Here is a 19,062-nt window from a genome sequence, read left to right as displayed (position 1 = left end):
TACCTCATAAAAGGATGCGCTTCCCGTATTCTGGAAAGTGATTGTGAAAGTACATACGATAGAAGATAGATGAGCCCATGGGTGAGACGGCCGCGGCGAGGGCGATGATCAAGGTGATTGTCCATTTCGTCTTGTTGGTATAATTATACGGATTGTCCACTTCCGGGATGGTGGTCAGTCGTGCAAGGAATCCTCGCCGTTTTGACCTGGCGACGATGGAAAGGGCTCGGGAGCGGGTGGAGGAGGCCCGGGACCGTGTTCTCGCCGGGGCGTCACCGGCTGACGGGTCCCTCTCTCCATCTACCTCCCCGTCCCGCTCCGAGTCGGCATCGGCATCGGCAGACTTGCGGGACCGGTCTCCATTCCGACCGACCTCTGTAATTTCATCTTCGCTGTCGCTCGATTGGCTGCTACTCTGATCCTCACCGCGGCCCGGGTTTTTGGTTTCTTCTGGCGGAAAAGAATCCTTTTCCGGATCGTGTAATGTGGTGGTCATCTTTCTTTCTCGATGAGCTTTCGCCGAGTCGGTGCCGATGTGGATACGACAAGAGAAGGGCGCGAGATTTCAAGGCCAGACGGAAAATCCAACAAACTACCTCGGTAGTAGTACAGAGAGAGGAAGGCAAAGTCTTGTCACTTGATCTTAAAGACTCCGCAAAGCCAAGCAAGTAAAAACATTAAAGGCAAGATGGCAGAGAGACGTTCCCAAAGGGAAAAAAAAAAATGACGACAAGGAAAATTGCCGGGGATGTTGGCCGTATTATGAATCGGGTGTTGTCCGGCTTTCCCACCCCACACCACACCCATCCAGGGCGGGCTGGTCATGTCCATGATGGCGGCTAGCCTCTTTAACCAGAATGTGCTTGTCGGCTACCGTTACCGCTACCGCTACCGCTCCGCAGTGGAGTGGATCGACACCGCGCTCGGCTGTGGGTAGCCGATGTTTCGAGCGCGAGAGGATGGGAGTGAGATGCCTCGGCGATGTTTGCGTTGTATGGTGGATTAGTAGTAGTAGGTATGGCGAGCTTTTGTCAAGCACGCAGTAGCTTTGCCCCTCGTTGGTCGGAGTGATCGAATAAAGCACTTGCGACTGCAAGAACTTCTTCAGACACCTAGATTCCCATGTACATGGTGGGAAGATCGGCACTGGCCGTTTGGTATTGCCGTCTTGGGTCCTGTTTCCGGCTTGTAACCGCTTAGTCAAAGGCGTGAAAGGCGTGATCCATCGGCAAAGGGGGATGTGGTTGATTGAGCTAATTGGGACATGCTCCGAATCTTTTCGGCTCACTCCTTATCGAGGGTTTATTTCTTATCAGGCGGAACGGGTAGCTCCCGCCGCGAACTGGGGCTCTGATGTCTCTGAGAGGGTCGGAGGAGACATGTCTAGGTCTTCGCGGAGTGCATAGGCGGTCGCCTGCATGCTTGGCAGCATCCCTCGCGGATGAGGCAACACCTAAAAGTAGAAGGTTGTTGACACTCTGACACTCAGAGAGGTGAGATGAAGGGCGGATGAACCACGCAGTGAACCAGGTTGATGAGAATGGGGCAAGCCTGAAAGATTCGACAGTCGCTGACGTTGCCTCAATGTACCTCGGCTTGGAGGGGACTGTCGCGGAATGTCCGACAGCCCAGTGCAGGAGACGGTTACTAGCCATTTCATGACTCGAGTTTGTTTGTAGTTGTCAGTAAGGTGGTATCTCAACCAACTGTTTATAGAAGCTGGGCCTAAACTTCAAACATTTGGAGTGAAGGTGTGTGCATTGTTGCATCATGGAACAAAAGTACAAGAATGCCAGTGTCAGATCGGAGCAAAAAGCAAACGGCAGAGTCTAGCTCGAACCCTTCACTATTCATCGAAGGTTGCCATGGCCGCGGATTGTTAGGTTATGAACCACTCAGGCTTCCCGACCACTTCCCCTTCGACTGATGATTCTTCCGAGTAATTTCCGAATTATCACCCATTCACTGTCATTCTGCGTGTTAGGAGCAAGACTTTCGATCCCTGCTCGCTTGACTGGGCCAGTGAGAGGTCAACATCGTATCGAACGAAGGTAGTCTCATCACCATGCACATTTACGGATACAAGTAGTTGAAAGAAACTTTGAAATTCTGCCTCTGGAACTGTAAGGTTGCTGAATTAAAGTTACCCATCTAAGGTACTACTTGCTATTGGAGTATGGTAGAGTTGCTTCAACTCAATTAAACAAAACTCTGTGCCCAGTCTCACTCACTCCCTCTGTTCCCCTCCGAGTGCGGGGCTCCAAATTTTCATGGCCAAACATGCTGCCCACCGGGTGGCGCACCGCACCATTAACCAGCATACAAGCCCAGGTGTATCGAATCGCGAATTGACTCACACCGAACTCCCCTGAGCTTGTAAGTGTATCTCAAAGAAGGGCAACAAGTCTTGCACTTTTCAGCTCGACGGCACCAAACTTAATACACACAACTTCATTGGAGAGAACCCTCCACATCCCATCCGCTCACAATGTCCCTCACCAACGCCTCCCCCGTCGACGCCGCAAAGGGTGCGAAATCGGCCTCTCACATCCTCGCGACCCTCCCTGCCGAAGCCCGCAACGACGCTCTGACGGCCATCCACGCCGCTCTCGCCGAGGCCAAGGACGACATTCTGGCCGCCAATGCGCGCGACCTGGAGCTCGCCCGCAAAGCCGCCGCCGATGGCCAATTGAGTCAGAGTCTCGTGTCCCGCCTGGACCTGGGCAAGAAGGGCAAGTTTGAGGATATGCTCAAGGGTATCTTGGATGTGAGAGGTCTGGAGGACCCAGGTATGTACTTACTCACTCGCTCACTCGCCCAATTCACAAGCACAAGGGTCATTCAGTATTCTGACTCTGGATACAGTCGGCAAAGTTACACTGAGAACCAAGCTGGACGACGGCCTCATTCTGGAGAGAGTCACCTGCCCCATCGGCGTCCTCCTCATCATCTTCGAGGCCCGCCCCGAAGTCATCGCCAACATCGCCTCCCTGGCCATCAAGTCAGGCAACGCCGCTATCCTCAAGGGCGGCAAGGAATCCACCGAGTCCTTCATCGCAATCTCAAAAGTCATCTCCGCCGCCCTCGACAAGTCCCAGGTGCCCAACCCGGCCGTCCAGCTCGTCACCACCCGCGACGTCATCCCCCAGCTCCTCGCCCTCGACGAGTATATCGACCTCGTCGTCCCCCGTGGCTCAAACGAGCTCGTGCGCTACATCAAGGAGTCGACAAAGATCCCCGTCCTCGGCCACGCCGACGGCCTCTGCTCTATTTACCTGAGCGACTCCGCCGACGCCGGAATGGCGGCAAAGGTCCTCGTCGACTCCAAGACGAGTTACCCGGCCGCTTGCAACAGCGTCGAGACCCTGCTCGTCCAGGAGTCCGCCCTCGACTCCGTCTTCCCCGCCGCCGCGGAGGCGTTGGTCGCGGCCGGCGTCACGCTGCACTGCGACGCCAAGTCCAAGGCCGCCCTCCAGTCCAAAATCTCTGGGGATGCGGCTTCGAGAGTCATCGACGCCAAGGACGCAGACTACGACACCGAGTTCCTCAGCCTCGACCTTGCCGTCAAGGTCGTCTCGTCGCTCGAAGAGGCGGTGCAGCACATCCACGCCCACGGGTCCAAGCACACCGAGTGCATCCTCACATCGTCGTCCGACGACGCCGAGCGGTTCATGGCCGCTGTTGACGCCGCGGGCGTGTACTGGAACGCGTCGACGCGCATGGCGGACGGCATGCGGTACGGCTTCGGCACCGAGGTTGGCATCAGCACCAACAAGATCCACTCGCGCGGACCCGTTGGGTTGGAGGGTCTGATGATTTACAAGTACAAGATTCGGGGCCAGGGACAGGTCTCGTTGGCGTATGGTGAGGGAGAGGGCCAGAAGCCGTTCAAGCACGAGAAGTTGGCTTTCTAAGGGGGAAAAGAGGGTGTAGACAAAAGGAAAAGAGAAAAGCATGGGACCAACGGCGTTAGGTAAGCATCGTGGGGGTGACGAAGGAAACGAATGAAAAAAATTCCAATGATTATCTATCTGCGTTGTTCTTTTGACTACCTCATTGTTCGCTCTGCTCATTCCCGGTAGAAAATGTCACTGACATTCGGTATGGAATCGGCCCCACATTGCACGGACGTCTCGCCGGTCCGGTATGGCTCCATCGGCCGGGTGCCGGTTTCTCTTGGTATTCCGCTCGGGTCTGTCACAAGCCAAGAGCAGCTTCTCCATTTGATTCGCCTTCTGCAGGTCTTATAAAAACTTCTGGAAATATATCTCAAGCATACTTTGGTAACGCCTGCCCCATCTGTCGTTCGGGAAGTCATCTTTGAACACCTTACAATGGGTTTTCCGTTTTCAGTGTAGCCAAGCCCATTCATGATCTCTGCAAGAAGTCACAAAACCTTAGAACAATCTGAAAACAATCGATTCATCCACTTCTACTTACCTTACGGACTTTACGAATTGCTCGAGGCTCAGAGAACGGCATGAGATTCCCGAGAAAAAGGGGGAGAGACCAGGGACCAATGGCAAGACGAGTCGCCGTTGGACGGTTCTAAGCGCCGCCCCTCTTCACCTGACGCCCGAAAGAGTTAGAGACTCTCTCCATCGCGCTCGGCAGCCTCCAACGATTGGACGACGGGCCAACATCGATAGCTCACCAATACAACTGCCCTACAAGTGTACCAAAGCTGCCACACTTATATTCTGCAGGCCAACGGGAAGCTGGGGGGGTGGCGGCGATGCGGCCACCTTTCATGGCCATGACAGGGGGGGTGGGGGCCGGCGGAGCTTCCTGCAGCTCAGCAAGCTTGCCGGGATTGCTCTGGCGCGTGGAAAGCTCCCTCTTTAATGGCTCTGGACCCCGAGGCGCTCATTATCCTTTTGCGCGACAATCGTTTTCTTCCTTTGATTATTGGTCTTTTGAACATTCTGCTCGGAAGCTTCGGCGACTCTAGGATAAGCGACAAAGGGCTTGCTGTTCGTGAAACTCGAAGCTGACTGCACTCATACCACGAACGCTCTGCAATTGGGCTGTTGGGTGACAAACTGTAAGTGCGGGGCAGCCGATGGCGATGAGGTGGGATGCGACCAGCTTGGCGTGTGACTGACCTGCTGCCAGATCAACTCACCATTCTCTTCCCTCGATCTCTCACCTTGTCTTCTTTTTCTGTTCGAATCGGCTTCTTCTCACGATAATACTCACGGAATCTACGCCGCCGAGGAGACGCGACATCCCGCGAGACCATGTCTTCCCAATATTATCCCCGTAAGTCCTTCACTCTCACCCCGCCATACGGCAAGGCGAAGAAACTTGCGCTGACCACAACGTTCAGCTCCTCCATCGGGAGGTACGTTGTTCCAATCGCGCGGAAACTCTCCCCGGATGAAGCGCTGACAAGACACTCGAAATCAAGCCCAGCAAAACTACCCGCCGCCGCCGCAATCACCTCCCGCGAACCAGACCAAGTTCTCGTACCCTGCTCCTCCCTCACAACCTCAGCGCAGCCATAGCGGGAGCTATCCTCCGCCGCCTCAGCCTTCGCAAGGGCAGTCGCAGAACTACCCTCCTCCACCGCAAGCTGCCGGGCAACACAGCAACAACTACCCTCCTCCTCCCCAGTCAAGCACACCCCATAACTATCCGCCTCCCCCTCAGTCGCCAGGACATGGCGCGAGCTACCCTCCTCCTTCGCAGGCATCACCGCGTCAGGGGAGCACCTACCCGCCTCCTCCCCAAGGAACCACGACGCCCTCGCAGAACCAGGCGCAATACCCGCCACCTCCCGGCCTTTCTCAGCAGCAGCAGCAGTATCAAGCACCTCCTCAGCAGTCGCCGCAGCCCTCCCCTCAGCACCAGCAACAGCACCAACAGACGCAGCTTCCCCTACGACAAGCAGGCACCCCCGATTCGCAGCCTCAATTCTCCCCTCCGCCTCCCGCCTTCGACGGACCGCCCGAGGCCTCCAGCCTGCCAGAGAAGCAGTACGTGGAGGAAGCACCAGTCGATACGAGCAACCCGTCCAACCTCGTGGGCGGCGCGCCCCCGCCTCAGCACTTTATCGGCGCCACCGCGACCGTCGACGATGTCGGGACCTTTAACGGAGGCAGCTACCGCATCAGCCACCGCGACAGCAATACCATTCTGACCGTCCAGCTGGCGATGGGCTGCCCGCTGCAGGCGAAGCCCGGCGTCATGGTGGCCATGTCGCATTCCATCACACTCAGGGGCCAGATCAAGTTTAGCATGAAGAAGCTTGTGGCTGGCGCTGAGCTGGCGAGCTCGACTTATGTTGGACCCGGCGAGCTTCTTCTGGCGCCTCCTATGCTTGGTGATGTTACTAGTCTGCGTCTTACGGGCAAGGAGACGTGGTCGGTTGGGCAGGATGCCTGGCTGGCTTCGACGCAGGGTGTCATTAAGGACTACAAGCGCCAAGGCCTCAGCAAGGCTATTTTCAGTGGCGAGGGCTTGTATGTGTACAAGATTAGCGGTACTGGTCTGCTCTGGCTGACTAGTTTCGGTGCCATTATCCGCAAAGATGTGAGTCCCAGGCATGTATGGCCATATCTATAACGCAGCAGCTGACCAAAACATAGCTCATGGAAGGCGAAAAGTATGTGGTCGATAACGGCCACTTAGTGGCATGGAACGTGAAATACATCATGGAACGAGTCGCCTCCGGCGGTATCATCTCTGGCCTTTCCTCAGGCGAAGGTCTGGTGTGTAAATTTACCGGCCCAGGGACCGTCTTCATGCAGACGAGGAATGCGGTTAGTTTTCGTCAATCGTTTGTGCTGTTCAATCTGACTAACACTTCGGACCACAGAAACATTTTAGTGCCTACTTGTCTGGACAAGCAACCCAAGGCATGTAATGCGATGGACCCTCTTTTGGCTTTGGCTGCAGTCCTGCTTGCATACTTTACGCTACCTTGGTTTATCATAAGATGGCAATTTTCCTGAATTTTCTACGACATATAGCGTGTTCAAATTGATATCCTCTCTTCTTGACGCATGTTCTTTGACGTTCTTTGATTAAAGTGCATGACACATTGCGTTGTTATACTGGCTCTGTACCCGAGGTGGCTTGCAACAGCATGTCAACGATGATATCAAAATGGTGGTTCTAGACTTCCAGGTTGTCTTGGATGACTCCTGACTTACTTGGGTGCGAAATTGGCGTCTTTTTCAAAAACTTTAAGCAAGCGGAGATAAGTCGTAGTTGGTGAGTCCTTCCTGGCAGTTTGAACCATGAGAACATTCAACCTGCCGTTTCCTCACGTCGATCGTGAACTCCTTCTTCTTCCTTTTCACACCTCCTGCACGGAGCAAACTTTCCGGGTAATTCGACAATAAGCAAACACGACCTCGACGCGTTTAGTTCCCTGCCAACCTCCCTCCATCATTCACATCATCCGTCAACATCACACCCATCACCTCAGCTCTCCAATTTTGGACACATCATCGCAGACTTAAGGGCCTCAGCGCATGCTTTTACATCAGCGAAGAACTTTCTTCACCTCACTTTGGGTCCATCACGCCTGTCGTCTCCGTCTCCTCTAGCGACTTCCGGCTCCATCGTCCTGCTTCGTACTGGGCTTCCGTCGGGAACACCCAGTCCGATCCGCCATTTTCGACAGTTCTAGCTGACCGAGCGCATATTCTCTACGGTATGGCCTAATAAATTCTCTTCTTTTCGGGTGAAAACTTGTCACTAATAAAGTCGGCAGAGATATGGAGAAGACAGTAGTGGCATTAGCCTCCGCCAACTGGCGCAAGCCGTTATCTCCACACGATCAGAATATACCGCAAATCAACATGCGTCGGAGACGAGGAACCTCGAGTACTGATACCGAAATCGGCGTGGCTGAAATCGCTAGCAACTGGCGGAAGCCCGTGGCCGGTGTCGCCCCTTTTCAAACCGCGACCGATCCCGTATCAAGAGACAATAGTCATGCCTCAATCAAGGAAAGCGGCATGGTTGATGGCGTGACGCAATGTGCCCTGGTAAATGTCGTACCTTTTCATAGTCAGAGCAAGAGTTCCATCTAGAAGAAGGTTCCTGACTCAGTGGTTTTGGACGTTTTTATTCACGAATGCACCGATCTCAACTGCAATGAACACAATAGCATGTTCAACAACGCAGAGATACGCAGCATTAGAAATGCGAACCGTTTCAAATCGCAAACTCGGCCTGATAACCTAGCCGAGTTCAGTAAGCAATTAGAGGGGGCCGGAATCACGCCTCGGAAGTCTTCCATGACTGATCTCTTACGTCCTTGCAAGCACGAAGAGAGCGATGACTCTAGCCACAAGAACCACTCTCCAGATCTGCAGAAAGAGAAAATTCTGAGTAACTCGGCCGTCATTCACGACCCAGCAATTGTCAACATTGGTTTCCGGGACACCAAACCGAGTTATAGCGGCTCCGGACACAATCAAGATGATCGCTTTCAGGGGCTTTTACGGAAGCTCCAGCGGCCTTTGCAAGGCGAACAGTCAAAACACAAGGTCACCAGGGATGACGGTACTCGTCCAAGACATTATTCCGAAGATTCTGGTATAGATACCAGAGGGCCGCACAAGGCTCGAACTCTCAACCCACTAGCAAGGGAATTTTCCACCTTTGCCCCTCAGACATCCTCAGCTACAGCAGACACGGCCGAAGAGAGGGACAGGAAAACCATTATCTCTCTTCTGGAGCAGATAGCGAGCAAGACTCTCAGTAAAGCTCCCGAGCAAGATCCGAACGAGATGTTTGCCAACATAATCGCAAAGTTTGGCATCCAAGGAACGCAACCTTTTCCGCCGTTCAACTTCACACCCTCCGTGCCAAGACCAATATTGTATCCGTCGCTTTTCCAACAAGTCCCTCCAGCATCTCCTATTCCAGCTTTTGGTCTACAGAACAATATTATGGCACCTCCACTAGGCATTTCGACCCAAATGCCTGCCGCACCATTCAATCCACCTGCTCCAGGTTTTGCACCATCATTTGCACACAACACAACCGGTCCCCCTCTGATGCCCCTTGGTTCACCGTTCAATCCGATTCGGCCTACTCTACCCTCATCTGCCCATGACTCTGATTCAAGCAACGTTGCCCCAGCTGTTGGTTTTGCTCGACAGATGGCCAAAAGTCTGGCATTGCCTACTCCCGGGCCTTGTACCGCTCCGTTCCCAACACAAACACCGGTAATACACCACGGGTCTGTGTTGAACGCGAATGCTCCTGTGTTCGGTCCTGCCATGGCGCCCAGATGCGCTGCCAAACCACGAGTCCCTGACACGGCTGGCCAGCAGAGTTACGAGGCGTACATCGAGTGGCGTAAAGCAAACGAGCCTGGCTATGCCCTTGAATGCAAGGCAAGACAAGCCAAGAGAGCACTTCGACCTATTCCTGGCTGATTCCATGAGTCGGCTGTGGTCTTGTCATCTCAAAGATTTGGCTATGGAGAGCATTGGAGCACGGAGCATACATCAGTGGACGGGACAGTTCCATATCAGCTGGCAAATTCTGGCTTTCTCAGATCAATTCTGAATTGTAGTTTTACGGCGAGATATTCTCATATCGATCGTTGGAGGGTGGCAAGGGTGTAGGTGTATACAATGGCAGGAGCTTGAAGAGTAGTATTATGTGTTTTGGGGGCCCTTTGATCATTCTTGAGGGGCTGAAATCAAGGATATGGAAAGTTGAGCGAGGAAGCTAAGCTTGGAGCAACTAGAACTGAGCTCAAGGGCTGACTCTAGCTGTTTGCATTCAATGAAATTGCGTTATAGCTCATGTACGTGCTCATGAGTGTGTTTTCCCCTCCGGCATTGCTGACCTTGGGAAACATACTGGATACTGGGAACCTCGACGGTTGCCAGGGCAGCCACCACCACAGCCTACGCGCCTTCCTCAGGTTCACCAGCCCACATCGCAACCTTTTCATCCGATACCCTTTTCGCCTACCACCCGAATACACAACATGCCCTCATATACCCCTCCAAGTCCAATTCTGTCACCAGCGCAGCAGGCGCCCTCTAGGCCGGGGGTCAGGTCAAACTGTGGCGTGGTGGCGGAATGGTTATAGTCAACAATCAATTATTCACACCAACCAGCCTACTCGACGACAGGCTTAGCGAGTACCCGAGTTCGAATCCCAGCATGAGCACCAAGAGATGTAGCCCCCAGTTCAGCACCGGGGGGGTGAACTCTTTTGCTATTTCGCTCAACGGTGGGTGTCTTGGCGGGTAGTTCTTCTTAGACGTGGTTTAAGTATAGGAAGAAAACACGTTTTTAATTTTGTGGTATCTGGGTGCAAAGTCGTAATATCTCCCCGTCGTGAGAAACATACCCGCGCGCTCCAACGTCAAATCCACCAAATACTATAGTATCTAGACGCGACAAACCAGCGAATTCATTCTTTCTCATCAAATCTTCCCATCTGTAAAGCCCAGTGTAATCATAGCCCATAGCACACAGCCCAATTCAGTCACAACCAAAAGAAACACACACACACATACACAAACTTCTCAAATGCCCTCGATGCCATACGCCTTTGCCGCGGTACCACCAAACAGGGCGGCCTGGTCCTCGGGCTCGAGGGTGGCCATGTAGCACGTGCGCTCGACGAGGAGCTTCCACTTGCGCCAGGCCTCGTCGACGCCGACGGTGCAGACGGGCCAGTCGGAGCCGAACATTGTGCGGCGGGTGCCGAACGTGGCGAGGACGACGCCGAGCCAGGGGAAGATTGCCTCAAAGATGGCATTGGGGTCTTGTTTCTTGAGGGAGTCGGGCATCTCGGAGAAGCCGCCCGAGAGCTTCATGTAGGTGTTACTGCACTTGGAGAGGGCGTAGATGGCGGTGCGCCAGTGGATGAAGGAGGGGTCTGTTGTGTTTATGATGCCGAGGTCGGGTTTGCAGAGGTGGTCTGGTTTGGGGGGGGTATTTGTTAGCTTTCTTGTCATAGTCATGGGTGGGTGGGAGATAGGGGGTAAGGGAGGGGGGACTGACTGATGACGAACGTGACCTTTTCCTCCTCCGGAACACCCTCGTGAGCGCGGGAGATGATTTCCAACGCCTCGTCGAGCTGCTTGTTGCCGCGGCGGTGCTGGTCGACGCCCATGTCGAAGACGAAACCCCTCTTGCCCAAGAGCTTCAAGCTGTCGATGAAGTCGTCCGTCAACCCCGTGCCGTGCGGCTTATCCTGCAGCAAGTACCGGAACCCGCGAATCTTGGGCCAGACGGCGTCGCCCGCGACCGTCTTGACGTGGTCGAGGTACTTCTCCATGGCGGCGGCGCCGGAGGGCAAGGGAGCCCAGGGGACGATGCCCAGGCAGAGGCTGGCGTGATCCGGGCCGTGGCCCTCGCCGTCGCGGGGTTTGCCCTCTGCGATGCGGCGGAGCCAGGAGACTTCCATCAGGGGGAACTCCCAGCCGGAGGCATCGCGGGCGCCGGCTTCGAGGTCGTGTTTGCGGTCTGTTTCGAGAAAGATGAAGCCCTTTAGGTTGGCTGGGCTGCCGGTGGCGGCGACGTAGTCTTCGACGGAGTGTTGCTTCGCGAGGGGGTTCCCTGGGGTCGGCCAGGCGAGGGTCTCGATTTCTTGCTCTGGGTAGAGGTGGATGTGGGAGTCGATGATGGGGTAGTCGGCGGCCATGGTGGGCTTTGGGGTGGGCTGCTTGCCGATACGAGTTTCAAGAGAAGTTGAGTGCTTCTTCTTTTCTGAGGGATCAATTGATATCTTTTCGTCTGGGACGAAGATCGAGGACGAGGCTGAAGACGACAAAAAAGTTCAGCGTCGTTGTGTTTGTAGGAGGGAGGATGTTTGAGCTAGGCCAGGTGGAGGATGTGAGGTCCCCGCACCTATTTCTTTGACATCGCGGGGTTGCAACAGCGACACACACACAAACACCCTTGTCTGCCCCACTGCCGGCACCCCCCCCCCCCCCCCCCCTTTTCTGACGTTGGTGGTCCCCACCGCCTTCTTCAGGGGATCTTTCCCCCGAGCACCGACCTTTCGGGGCGTTTATTGTGTACGGATAGGTACCTACTTAGATGGGGACGGGAAGGGGACGGACCACCTCCGGCGCGGACACAGCGGCATCTTGTACCGGTCTGCCGGCATCAGCATCGTTTACTTGTCATTTTCGGCAATTCAACAATTCGCGAGAGCATTTTGAGTGGGATGTTCGATGGGAATGCCAAATCACCCCAGACAAAATGAGATTTCCAGTATTGTCATTCACATTCACATAGCGGATGCACAGTTAAAGGTGTGTTCAAATGATGAATAGATTCAGATCGGCATCTATCCACAACCGCCTGTGGCGATAATCTTGTCTATCTACATGAAACTTGCTTCATGAGAAAGCAGCCTGGCCCGGGAGCTTTCCTAAAGCCCAGCCCCCGGCAGCCGCTTGAAAAACGGTCTCATCCCCAGGAGCGGCGGATGCGCTGGCTCCTATTTCCAACCCCTGGGAGTCTAGGTCTCTCGCATTTTCCTCCCTATGATATGAAGGGAAACGCGAGGATGGCTCCGCTGTTGTCAAGTGAGGGAACATGACAAACGAAACGGGTGAGTTTTGATGTTTCACGCGCGCGGCGGCAAACACCTCCGTCTTACGGGACAGACGGCGGCGGCGGGCCACCGCGCGGCGCGGGGTCGCAGCATCGACCCACTTGGAACGAGGAGAGGCGGGCGGGGCCCGAGACCGGCTCGGTTCGCAAACCGCCTTTTTCCTCGGTGGATGCAATGATTAGCACGTCGGCGAGCGCGGGGCAATCGCGCGACGAAATGAATGTACGGGCCACATGGGGGCCTTCTATCTTCGTGTATTTGGTGGTTTTCCTTTTGGTGGTTCCCATCCCAGGGCAGAGATTGAAGCTCTTCACCTGACGACGATGCCGTGGCGGCGGGTGGTGGAGGGAGCGTACTCCTCCTCCTCGTCGGACTCGGAGTCGGAGCAGTCGGAGCTGTCGTCGTAGCCGCAGCGTGCGCCGCCGCAGTCGATCTTGACGCGGTCGCCCTTGCGGGTGATGCCGTAGCGCTCGCAGGTGCAGGTGCTGACGTCGGAGCCGGGGGTGCTGTAGCCGGAGAGCGAGGAGCTGGGGCTGGAGCTGTCGGAGCGGTAGGAGAGGCTGGAGCCGGTGGAGGAGACGGGGGAGCCGGAGGCGGAGAAGTCGGTGACGATGTCCTCCTCGTCGAAGCCGGCGGCGCCGAAGCGGGCGGTGAGCTCCTCAATGGTCTCGTCGTCGCAGTAGTCGCTGTTGAGGATGTGCTGGGTGGCGTGGGGCGACATGGGCTTGGGGGCCTTGATCTGAGAGACGGAGAGGGGGCGGCCCTTGGGGATGTCGCGCGACGAGGAGCGGTGGCGGCTCGACTTGGAGTCCTTGTCCTTGGAGGAGTGGCGGGAGCTGCGGGACGAGGAGTGGGAAGAGGACTTTGAGGAAGACTTGGAAGAGCTGGTGCTGCTTGACTTGGAGCTGGACTTGCTGGAGGACTTGGAGCCGGCGGGGAGGTCGAGGATGTTCAACTCGCGGCCGGTGGTGGGCTCAACGGTGGAGGCGACGCTGGGGTTGTGGGCAACGTGGTAGCCGTCGATGATGTAGTAGTACCAGTAGCGGGAGCCGGCGGAGAGAGTGGAGCCGCCAAACTTGAAGGTGCCCTTCCATGAGCCGGACTTGGAGGAAGTCTTGTCCTTGGAGAGAGGGAGCTGGCCGACGTAGCCGTCCCAGGAGCCGAGCAAGTGGACGGTCTTGACACCGGAGGAAACACGAAGGGAGAAGGAGAGTTGAGTGGACGACATTATTGCGGTATTTGACGTAAAAGGGTGCTGCGATTAGGTGGCTTTGCTGAATAATGTGCGTTGAGCAAGAAATTCCAGATTTCCGTTACTAGGGGACAAGTTGACCGGCAACTTTGGTGATGATTTGCAAAAATTGGGTATTAGTTTGGAGTGTGAATTAAGATAGAGACCGGCTCTATGGAAAGAAGAAAGAACAAAAAAGGGAGGAGGGGAAAAAACGAAGAACTGGAATTAGTTGTTTGATTGCTTGCTGAAGAGAGAAAGAGGAATTGGAATCGAAGAGGATGGGATGCTTCCATTATATGGTTTGACCGGCCGTCCCTAGAGGCCCAGGAGAGGCCCTAGTTGAGGCCAACACCACCACCACCACCACCACCACCACCAACACCACCACATCTGTTCTCCACCCGTCTACCTCTGCGCTCCCGTCACCTTGTTGTTGGTGTTGGGTTGGGGACCGACAGACAGCCACTCGAGATGCGGTGCTACTGGCGCCGGTTCATGGCTGGAGTAACGCAACGGGGGAAGAACTTGTTGCTCGTCAGCACAAGGTGTAAGTGTGGACCGTGGAGCGTGCCGTAGCGTGCAAAAATCAAGCGTCACTCGACTGGGCGACCCAATGAGAGAAGGGCTGGGGAGGACGAGGCTTGTGGATGGTCGATGCAAGCAACCAATATCACACTGGTGATGAGCTCCGCGGGCGACGTCGAAAAGGATCAGCCGGCCGGGGTTTCCCCCCTCGTCCAAGAATGGACACTCAGGCAACGACTGTGTACTGTGGTTGGCTGTGTGCCTTTCCCTCCGCGGTGTACTGGCAAATAGGAAGCCGAGCAGCATTTCTGTTGATGGGGACCATGGTAGCCGTCACCTCTTGTTGCTCGTTGCCTTAGTGGTGCTACCATGAGATGGCCGCCGGGATGGGCCAAGTCTGCAAGCTGGGCGGTTAAGCATGGTGAGAGGAGACTGAGAGAGGTTGAGATCACAGAGAGGAAGAGGAGAGAGTGAGGGGTTCCCTGGGCAGCCGTCGGCGAAAATAGAAGAGAAAAGTGGAGTCTTCCGGGTTCCCTCCGATCTTTGCGTGAGATATGGGGCCGGTCGCTCTTTTCGGCTTGAAATGGGCGTCTAAATCCCTGCCTTCATTGGCCAATAGCCCACGCTCATCGCTCTTCTGTGCCCGGTCGCTTATCACCCCATCACCAAGTCTTGAAGTGATGTGCTGCAGGTCGAGCCAATCAAAGACTATGCGCGGGACGATGCAGGTTTGCGAAAGCATCACCACTCACAAGAAAGCTCCCAGCCCTCGAGAACATCGCCCTCCTCATTGCTCAATACCGTACCTCACTGTGTAGGTAGTCGAGAGCTGCCGTCCCCGCTGGGATTGGCTCGTCCTCGTGCCCGTAAGAGATGAGCAGAAAAGCCACATCTCTCAATTCTCGCACGGCATTCGCCCGTATGGCCGCATTAAGCAGACAGTCAACTGGCATACTGCATCATGCAACGAGTCAATATGCATGCCGTCTGCATGTAAATGCGAGAGCTCTTGCTGAGATTGATGTCCTTCCTCATTGGAGTATCCGTATTGTCAGTTGACATCCCGTCCTCTTTCCAGCCGCTCGACCAGGGAAGAACCCAAGATCGCGCGAGTCGGAAGAAAGGGAAGAGCAAACGTGATGCCAGAAGCCATGTTCCTGGTTCCCTGGCTGCCTGGGTGATGTGCAGACCTGTCTGCGTCCTCCGGTTTGCCAGCTGCCTCCCGTACCTGCTTTGACGTCGAACCATGGTAGACTTTTCACAGATCTGACGATGCAAGAAAAGAAAAAAAAGTCGAGGTCAGTCTCTGGTAATGTCGACAGAGCTAGATGCCTTCGTCATAGAGGTAAGTGCAAGCCGGGACGGATGGTAACGTCCAAAGACAAACCCCCACAGACTTGGCCCAAAGGGCTGGAGGAGATCAAACACTACCGAGATCCGGAGCTGGGAAAGGGCACAGAAAACGGGGCAGCGTACTCTAAAGTGCGTGCTTCTCTGCCTTGTCTGCCGTGGCAGGCTGGCAGCGTGGGCTCGCCCTGGGCGGTCTGGCCCTGTCAGTCGACATGGCCGATCGTGGTGCGGCCCGCCAAGTACAAACTACCGTCCTCCGCCTTTCGGTCGACATCCGCTGCGTCTGCGTGGCCCTTGGGCCACCCACACCTCAGAGGATGATGGATGTGAATTGTAGAAACGGCTCTTGATCTTTCCCTTCTTACCATCCTCCTTTGGCATAGTGTCCAAGGTGCGTCATCCGGCTCCATGCGTCTCTAGTCTCGGCGGGTATGTGAGGTCCATCACACTGATGGACTCAAATCCCCGCTGACCGGGACGGCAAGCCCGCTCGTGATATTTCCCTCAATCGTATCTGGGATCTGGGATTCAGAAATACCTGCCGTGGTTCTGGACCGCGAATGCGAAAGGTCCATCGAGATTGCCACTCCATCAAATTGATCAAAAAAGCGAAGAGAGGGCTGCGAGCCTGTGGCAGCCTAGCAGGACGGCGCCTCGTAAGCTGGCTGCAACTCTGGTATATCGGCCTTGTCCTTGATGCCGACAGATGTCTCACAAGCAACTGCGAGCTTGAAGCGGTCTGACCTCAGAATGGTAAGATCGATGTCGGCTGACAAGCTGAGCGCTCATGAGTGTTACGTGTGTTGCAGCATCACAACAGATGGGCCCTTTGGATGGTGTTTCCCGGACGCTTAGCCGCCGTTCAAAAGATCTGTAATGGTGTGCTGAGGTCGAGTGTGTGTTGTTTGTTTGTTTCCCTTGTTGGAGACGGGAGGACCTGGCGGGAAACAGCGGGATCGCCCGTGAGAGGGATAAGCCATGTGGACACTGGAAGCAGTGGTGCCCACCTACAGTAGAGCAAGATCACGTGAAGTATCCCGTGATAACGCGTTTCGCGTCAACGATCTACTTTGGCGCATCGTAACAAAGTCGCGTTCGGAAATCTGTTACATCGCCGGTCTGAGTCAACGGTCCAAGGCAGCAGCCCCTCTTTCATCCTTAGTCTAGCTAGACGTCCTCGAGGTAAAGCCCTGTTGAAAAGGTCGGATTACCAATCCATCAGCGAGAAGTCTTGCCGTTGCCATTGATAAACGCCATCGACGATCCAGTCTTCTCCAGTTCCTTATACACAATCTTTCCCATCTGTGGAGTATCAAGATCCCGTTTTCAATATGACTCAAACCGCATCACCATCCAACGAGGAGCTCGTCTCCGAGGTGACAAAATACGTAGAGGCCTACATGGCAAAATACGACGCCTCCCACGACTTCAACCACATCAAGCGCGTCGTCTCCCTCGCCCACAGCATCCATGCGCAATCGCCAGCCACCCCAGCCCTGGACAAACACATCATCACCCTCTCCGCCCTTCTTCACGACGTCGGCGACCGCAAGTACCTCCAGCCCGGAGAGGACGCATCCACCCTCGTCTCCACCCTCCTCCGCTCCCTCGGCGCGGCACCCGAACTCGCGGCCCGCGTACAGACCATCTGCCTCGGCGTCAGCTACTCCAGCGAGATCAAGGACCCGGCGCTCGTCCGGGCGCTGATTGCAGAGTACCCGGAGCTCGCCGTCGTGCAGGACGCCGACCGCCTTGACGCCATTGGTGCCGTGGGTATCGGGCGGTGCTTCACGTTTGGCGGTGCCAAGGGTGCGCGCAGCATGGATGACTCCATCATCCACTTTGAGGAGAAGCTGGTGAGGCTGGAGGGGATGATGAAGACGAATGCTGGGAGGGAGATGGCGCGGGAGCGGACCAAGAGGCTTCTCACCTTTATGGAGTGGTGGCAGGATGAGGCCGGTCCTGTCAGCGCCTGAGAGGGCTTCAATTCTTTATACGGATATGATATTTCCCTTCGATTCAACTCGATACCCAGCTTTGTTTTGATATTACAGTCCATGTTTCAACGCGGACTATTACGATTACTCGAAATATGAACACCCCATCCTCTGAACGCCCGATCCCTCCTTGTTACTCAACTCAGTTCCCTTCCTGCAACACCATCCTTCTCTCCATCTCAAGTCCCATCCGTCTCCGAGCCTGCCGATACCGCCAAGCCCAGTCCACCAACCCGAGAAGCGGCAATACCAGCACGTCCAAAACCCTGATGGACGTCCGCAGCGTAAAATCATCAGGCACCCGGTGTCGCCCAAACGACGAGCAGAGCGTATTGACCCAATACAGCGCCACCTCCCTCAACAGCTCGCGCCCCTCAAAATTATACAAAAATGCGAACCCGCTCCCGTCCTGGCCCCACGGCAGCGTCTGGCCCCGTACCCTCTTGTCCACCACAACGCCCCAGTCGTCGTCCCGCGCCAACATGAATACCGCGACCGCCCCGCGGCGCATGAGCTGCCTGTCGGGGCCGTCGAACCAGAGGAGCGTCGCGACGAGGCACGCCCAGGGCAGCCGGTCCCGCAGCCGGAAGTAGTACAGGAACGAGGCGTAGAGGTAGGCGACGCAGCAGGTGCCGACGAGGACGGTGATGTCGAGAGGTCCGCTGGTGGTGGAGAAGAAGAAGAAGAGGAGGGCCATGAGCGGGTAGGTCGCCATGAGGAGACGGAGCTGGTTCGTGATGGAGACCCACCCTTCCCAGGCGATGGCGGCCAGGACCTCCCAGATGATTGCGGGGAGATCGCCGACGGCGCGGAGGAGCATGACCGATACGTGGGTCCCTCCTCTCGGAGGCCGCTGAGCCCCCATCGGTGGTCCGCCCGTTGTGTTTCTTTGGTGCTTGTGGAGCGTGAAGACGTTTGGGTTTCTGCCCGTTTGGCGGTCCAGGGTACGGGTTGAGATGGAAGTTCTGGCCGAGGACCGCGGGGCCGTGTGACCGATTCGAGGTGAAGATGGTAGTATGAACTGTTGAATTCTCTCCAACTTCTCTCCTTCCTTTTTTTTTTCTGCTCGAGGGGAGGGGGGGAGGAGGAAGGGTGAACTACCTTTCGGAGCTGGCGCGGACTCTAGGGGAACAGCTCAGCAAGAAGCAAGAAGACCAAGGATTTGTGTCTTACCTTAGTTCCCTCCCTTAGCTTCAGGACGGACCCCCCACGCAAACGCACCAAAGGGCGCCACAAATATGATCCCAATCTCCAGAAATAAGGGACCCAAGCGGATGATAAGGCTGGCTCTGGTCCCGTTTTTAATGGGAAAGTGACGTAGACAAGAACTCCGTCTTACCTGGATGATTGGGTCCTCCATGCTAGTCAGAAGGAAGCGGGCGTGCCGAGTTACCCTTGAC

The 19,062-nt window shown here is 55.5% G+C and overlaps 7 protein-coding genes across 7 annotated transcripts; 4 read left to right on the top strand and 3 right to left on the bottom strand.

The window, feature by feature from the left end:
• Positions 1 to 2,488: 2,488 nt before the first annotated feature.
• On the top strand, positions 2,489 to 3,914 carry BDP55DRAFT_625960 (glutamate-5-semialdehyde dehydrogenase; the record flags this gene model as incomplete). The annotated part of the gene is made up of 2 exons (XM_060571560.1): positions 2,489 to 2,789; positions 2,866 to 3,914. The coding sequence occupies 2 exons, from the start codon at positions 2,489 to 2,491 to the stop codon at positions 3,912 to 3,914; spliced, it is 1,350 nt and encodes a 449-aa protein (XP_060436131.1).
• An 870-nt stretch (positions 3,915 to 4,784) lies between these two features.
• On the top strand, positions 4,785 to 7,010 carry BDP55DRAFT_642724 (tryptophan RNA-binding attenuator protein-like domain-containing protein). The gene is made up of 6 exons (XM_060573472.1): positions 4,785 to 5,044; positions 5,116 to 5,262; positions 5,330 to 5,344; positions 5,411 to 6,534; positions 6,591 to 6,764; positions 6,821 to 7,010. The coding sequence occupies exons 2-6, from the start codon at positions 5,241 to 5,243 to the stop codon at positions 6,866 to 6,868; spliced, it is 1,383 nt and encodes a 460-aa protein (XP_060436130.1). The 5' UTR covers positions 4,785 to 5,044; positions 5,116 to 5,240; the 3' UTR covers positions 6,869 to 7,010.
• Positions 7,011 to 7,684: 674 nt separating this feature from the next.
• On the top strand, positions 7,685 to 9,588 carry BDP55DRAFT_128989 (uncharacterized protein). The gene has a single exon (XM_060565495.1). It carries the CDS (start codon positions 8,124 to 8,126, stop codon positions 9,399 to 9,401), a length of 1,278 nt encoding a protein of 425 aa, XP_060436129.1. The 5' UTR covers positions 7,685 to 8,123; the 3' UTR covers positions 9,402 to 9,588.
• A 599-nt stretch (positions 9,589 to 10,187) lies between these two features.
• BDP55DRAFT_700071 (amidohydrolase) lies at positions 10,188 to 11,809 on the bottom strand. Its single transcript, XM_060577906.1, has 2 exons — positions 10,993 to 11,809; positions 10,188 to 10,909 (listed from the first exon to the last, which is right to left on the bottom strand). The coding sequence occupies exons 1-2, from the start codon at positions 11,633 to 11,635 to the stop codon at positions 10,512 to 10,514; spliced, it is 1,041 nt and encodes a 346-aa protein (XP_060436128.1). The 5' UTR covers positions 11,636 to 11,809; the 3' UTR covers positions 10,188 to 10,511.
• Positions 11,810 to 12,866: 1,057 nt separating this feature from the next.
• On the bottom strand, positions 12,867 to 13,784 carry BDP55DRAFT_722915 (uncharacterized protein; the record flags this gene model as incomplete). Its single annotated transcript, XM_060578666.1, has 1 exon — positions 12,867 to 13,784. One exon carries the CDS (start codon positions 13,782 to 13,784, stop codon positions 12,867 to 12,869), a length of 918 nt encoding a protein of 305 aa, XP_060436127.1.
• A 3,054-nt stretch (positions 13,785 to 16,838) lies between these two features.
• Positions 16,839 to 17,722, top strand: BDP55DRAFT_128907 (HD domain-containing protein). The gene has a single exon (XM_060565494.1). The coding sequence runs from the start codon at positions 16,997 to 16,999 to the stop codon at positions 17,639 to 17,641; it is 645 nt and encodes a 214-aa protein (XP_060436126.1). The 5' UTR covers positions 16,839 to 16,996; the 3' UTR covers positions 17,642 to 17,722.
• Positions 17,723 to 17,804: 82 nt separating this feature from the next.
• BDP55DRAFT_722913 (uncharacterized protein) lies at positions 17,805 to 18,482 on the bottom strand (the record flags this gene model as incomplete). Its single annotated transcript, XM_060578665.1, has 1 exon — positions 17,805 to 18,482. One exon carries the CDS (start codon positions 18,480 to 18,482, stop codon positions 17,805 to 17,807), a length of 678 nt encoding a protein of 225 aa, XP_060436125.1.
• Between the last annotated feature and the right edge of the window lie 580 nt (positions 18,483 to 19,062).

This window comes from Colletotrichum godetiae (assembly GCF_030913485.1).
Source record: "Colletotrichum godetiae strain CBS 193.32 chromosome Unknown BDP55scaffold_2, whole genome shotgun sequence".
In the NCBI taxonomy this organism is placed as follows: Eukaryota; Fungi; Ascomycota; class Sordariomycetes; order Glomerellales; family Glomerellaceae; genus Colletotrichum; species Colletotrichum godetiae.
The sequence above is the reverse complement of the archived record's forward strand: the minus strand, read 5'-3'. Positions and strand labels throughout refer to the sequence as shown.

What these genes read in the sequence shown, in the direction of transcription:
- BDP55DRAFT_128907 (XM_060565494.1), top strand. Translation starts at nt 16,997, where the DNA reads ATGACTCAAACCGCATCACCATCCAACGAGGAGCTCGTCTCCGAGGTG.
- BDP55DRAFT_128989 (XM_060565495.1), top strand. Translation starts at nt 8,124, where the DNA reads ATGTTCAACAACGCAGAGATACGCAGCATTAGAAATGCGAACCGTTTC.
- BDP55DRAFT_700071 (XM_060577906.1), bottom strand. Translation starts at nt 11,635, where the DNA reads ATGGCCGCCGACTACCCCATCATCGACTCCCACATCCACCTCTACCCA. An exon ending in AAAGGTCACGTTCGTCATCA is followed by an intron (nt 10,910 to 10,992) that starts GTCAGTCCCCCC and finishes CCCCCAAACCAG; the next exon opens with ACCACCTCTGCAAACCCGAC.
- BDP55DRAFT_642724 (XM_060573472.1), top strand. Translation starts at nt 5,241, where the DNA reads ATGTCTTCCCAATATTATCCCC. An exon ending in GTGCCATTATCCGCAAAGAT is followed by an intron (nt 6,535 to 6,590) that starts GTGAGTCCCAGG and finishes ACCAAAACATAG; the next exon opens with CTCATGGAAGGCGAAAAGTA. An exon ending in TCATGCAGACGAGGAATGCG is followed by an intron (nt 6,765 to 6,820) that starts GTTAGTTTTCGT and finishes TTCGGACCACAG; the next exon opens with AAACATTTTAGTGCCTACTT.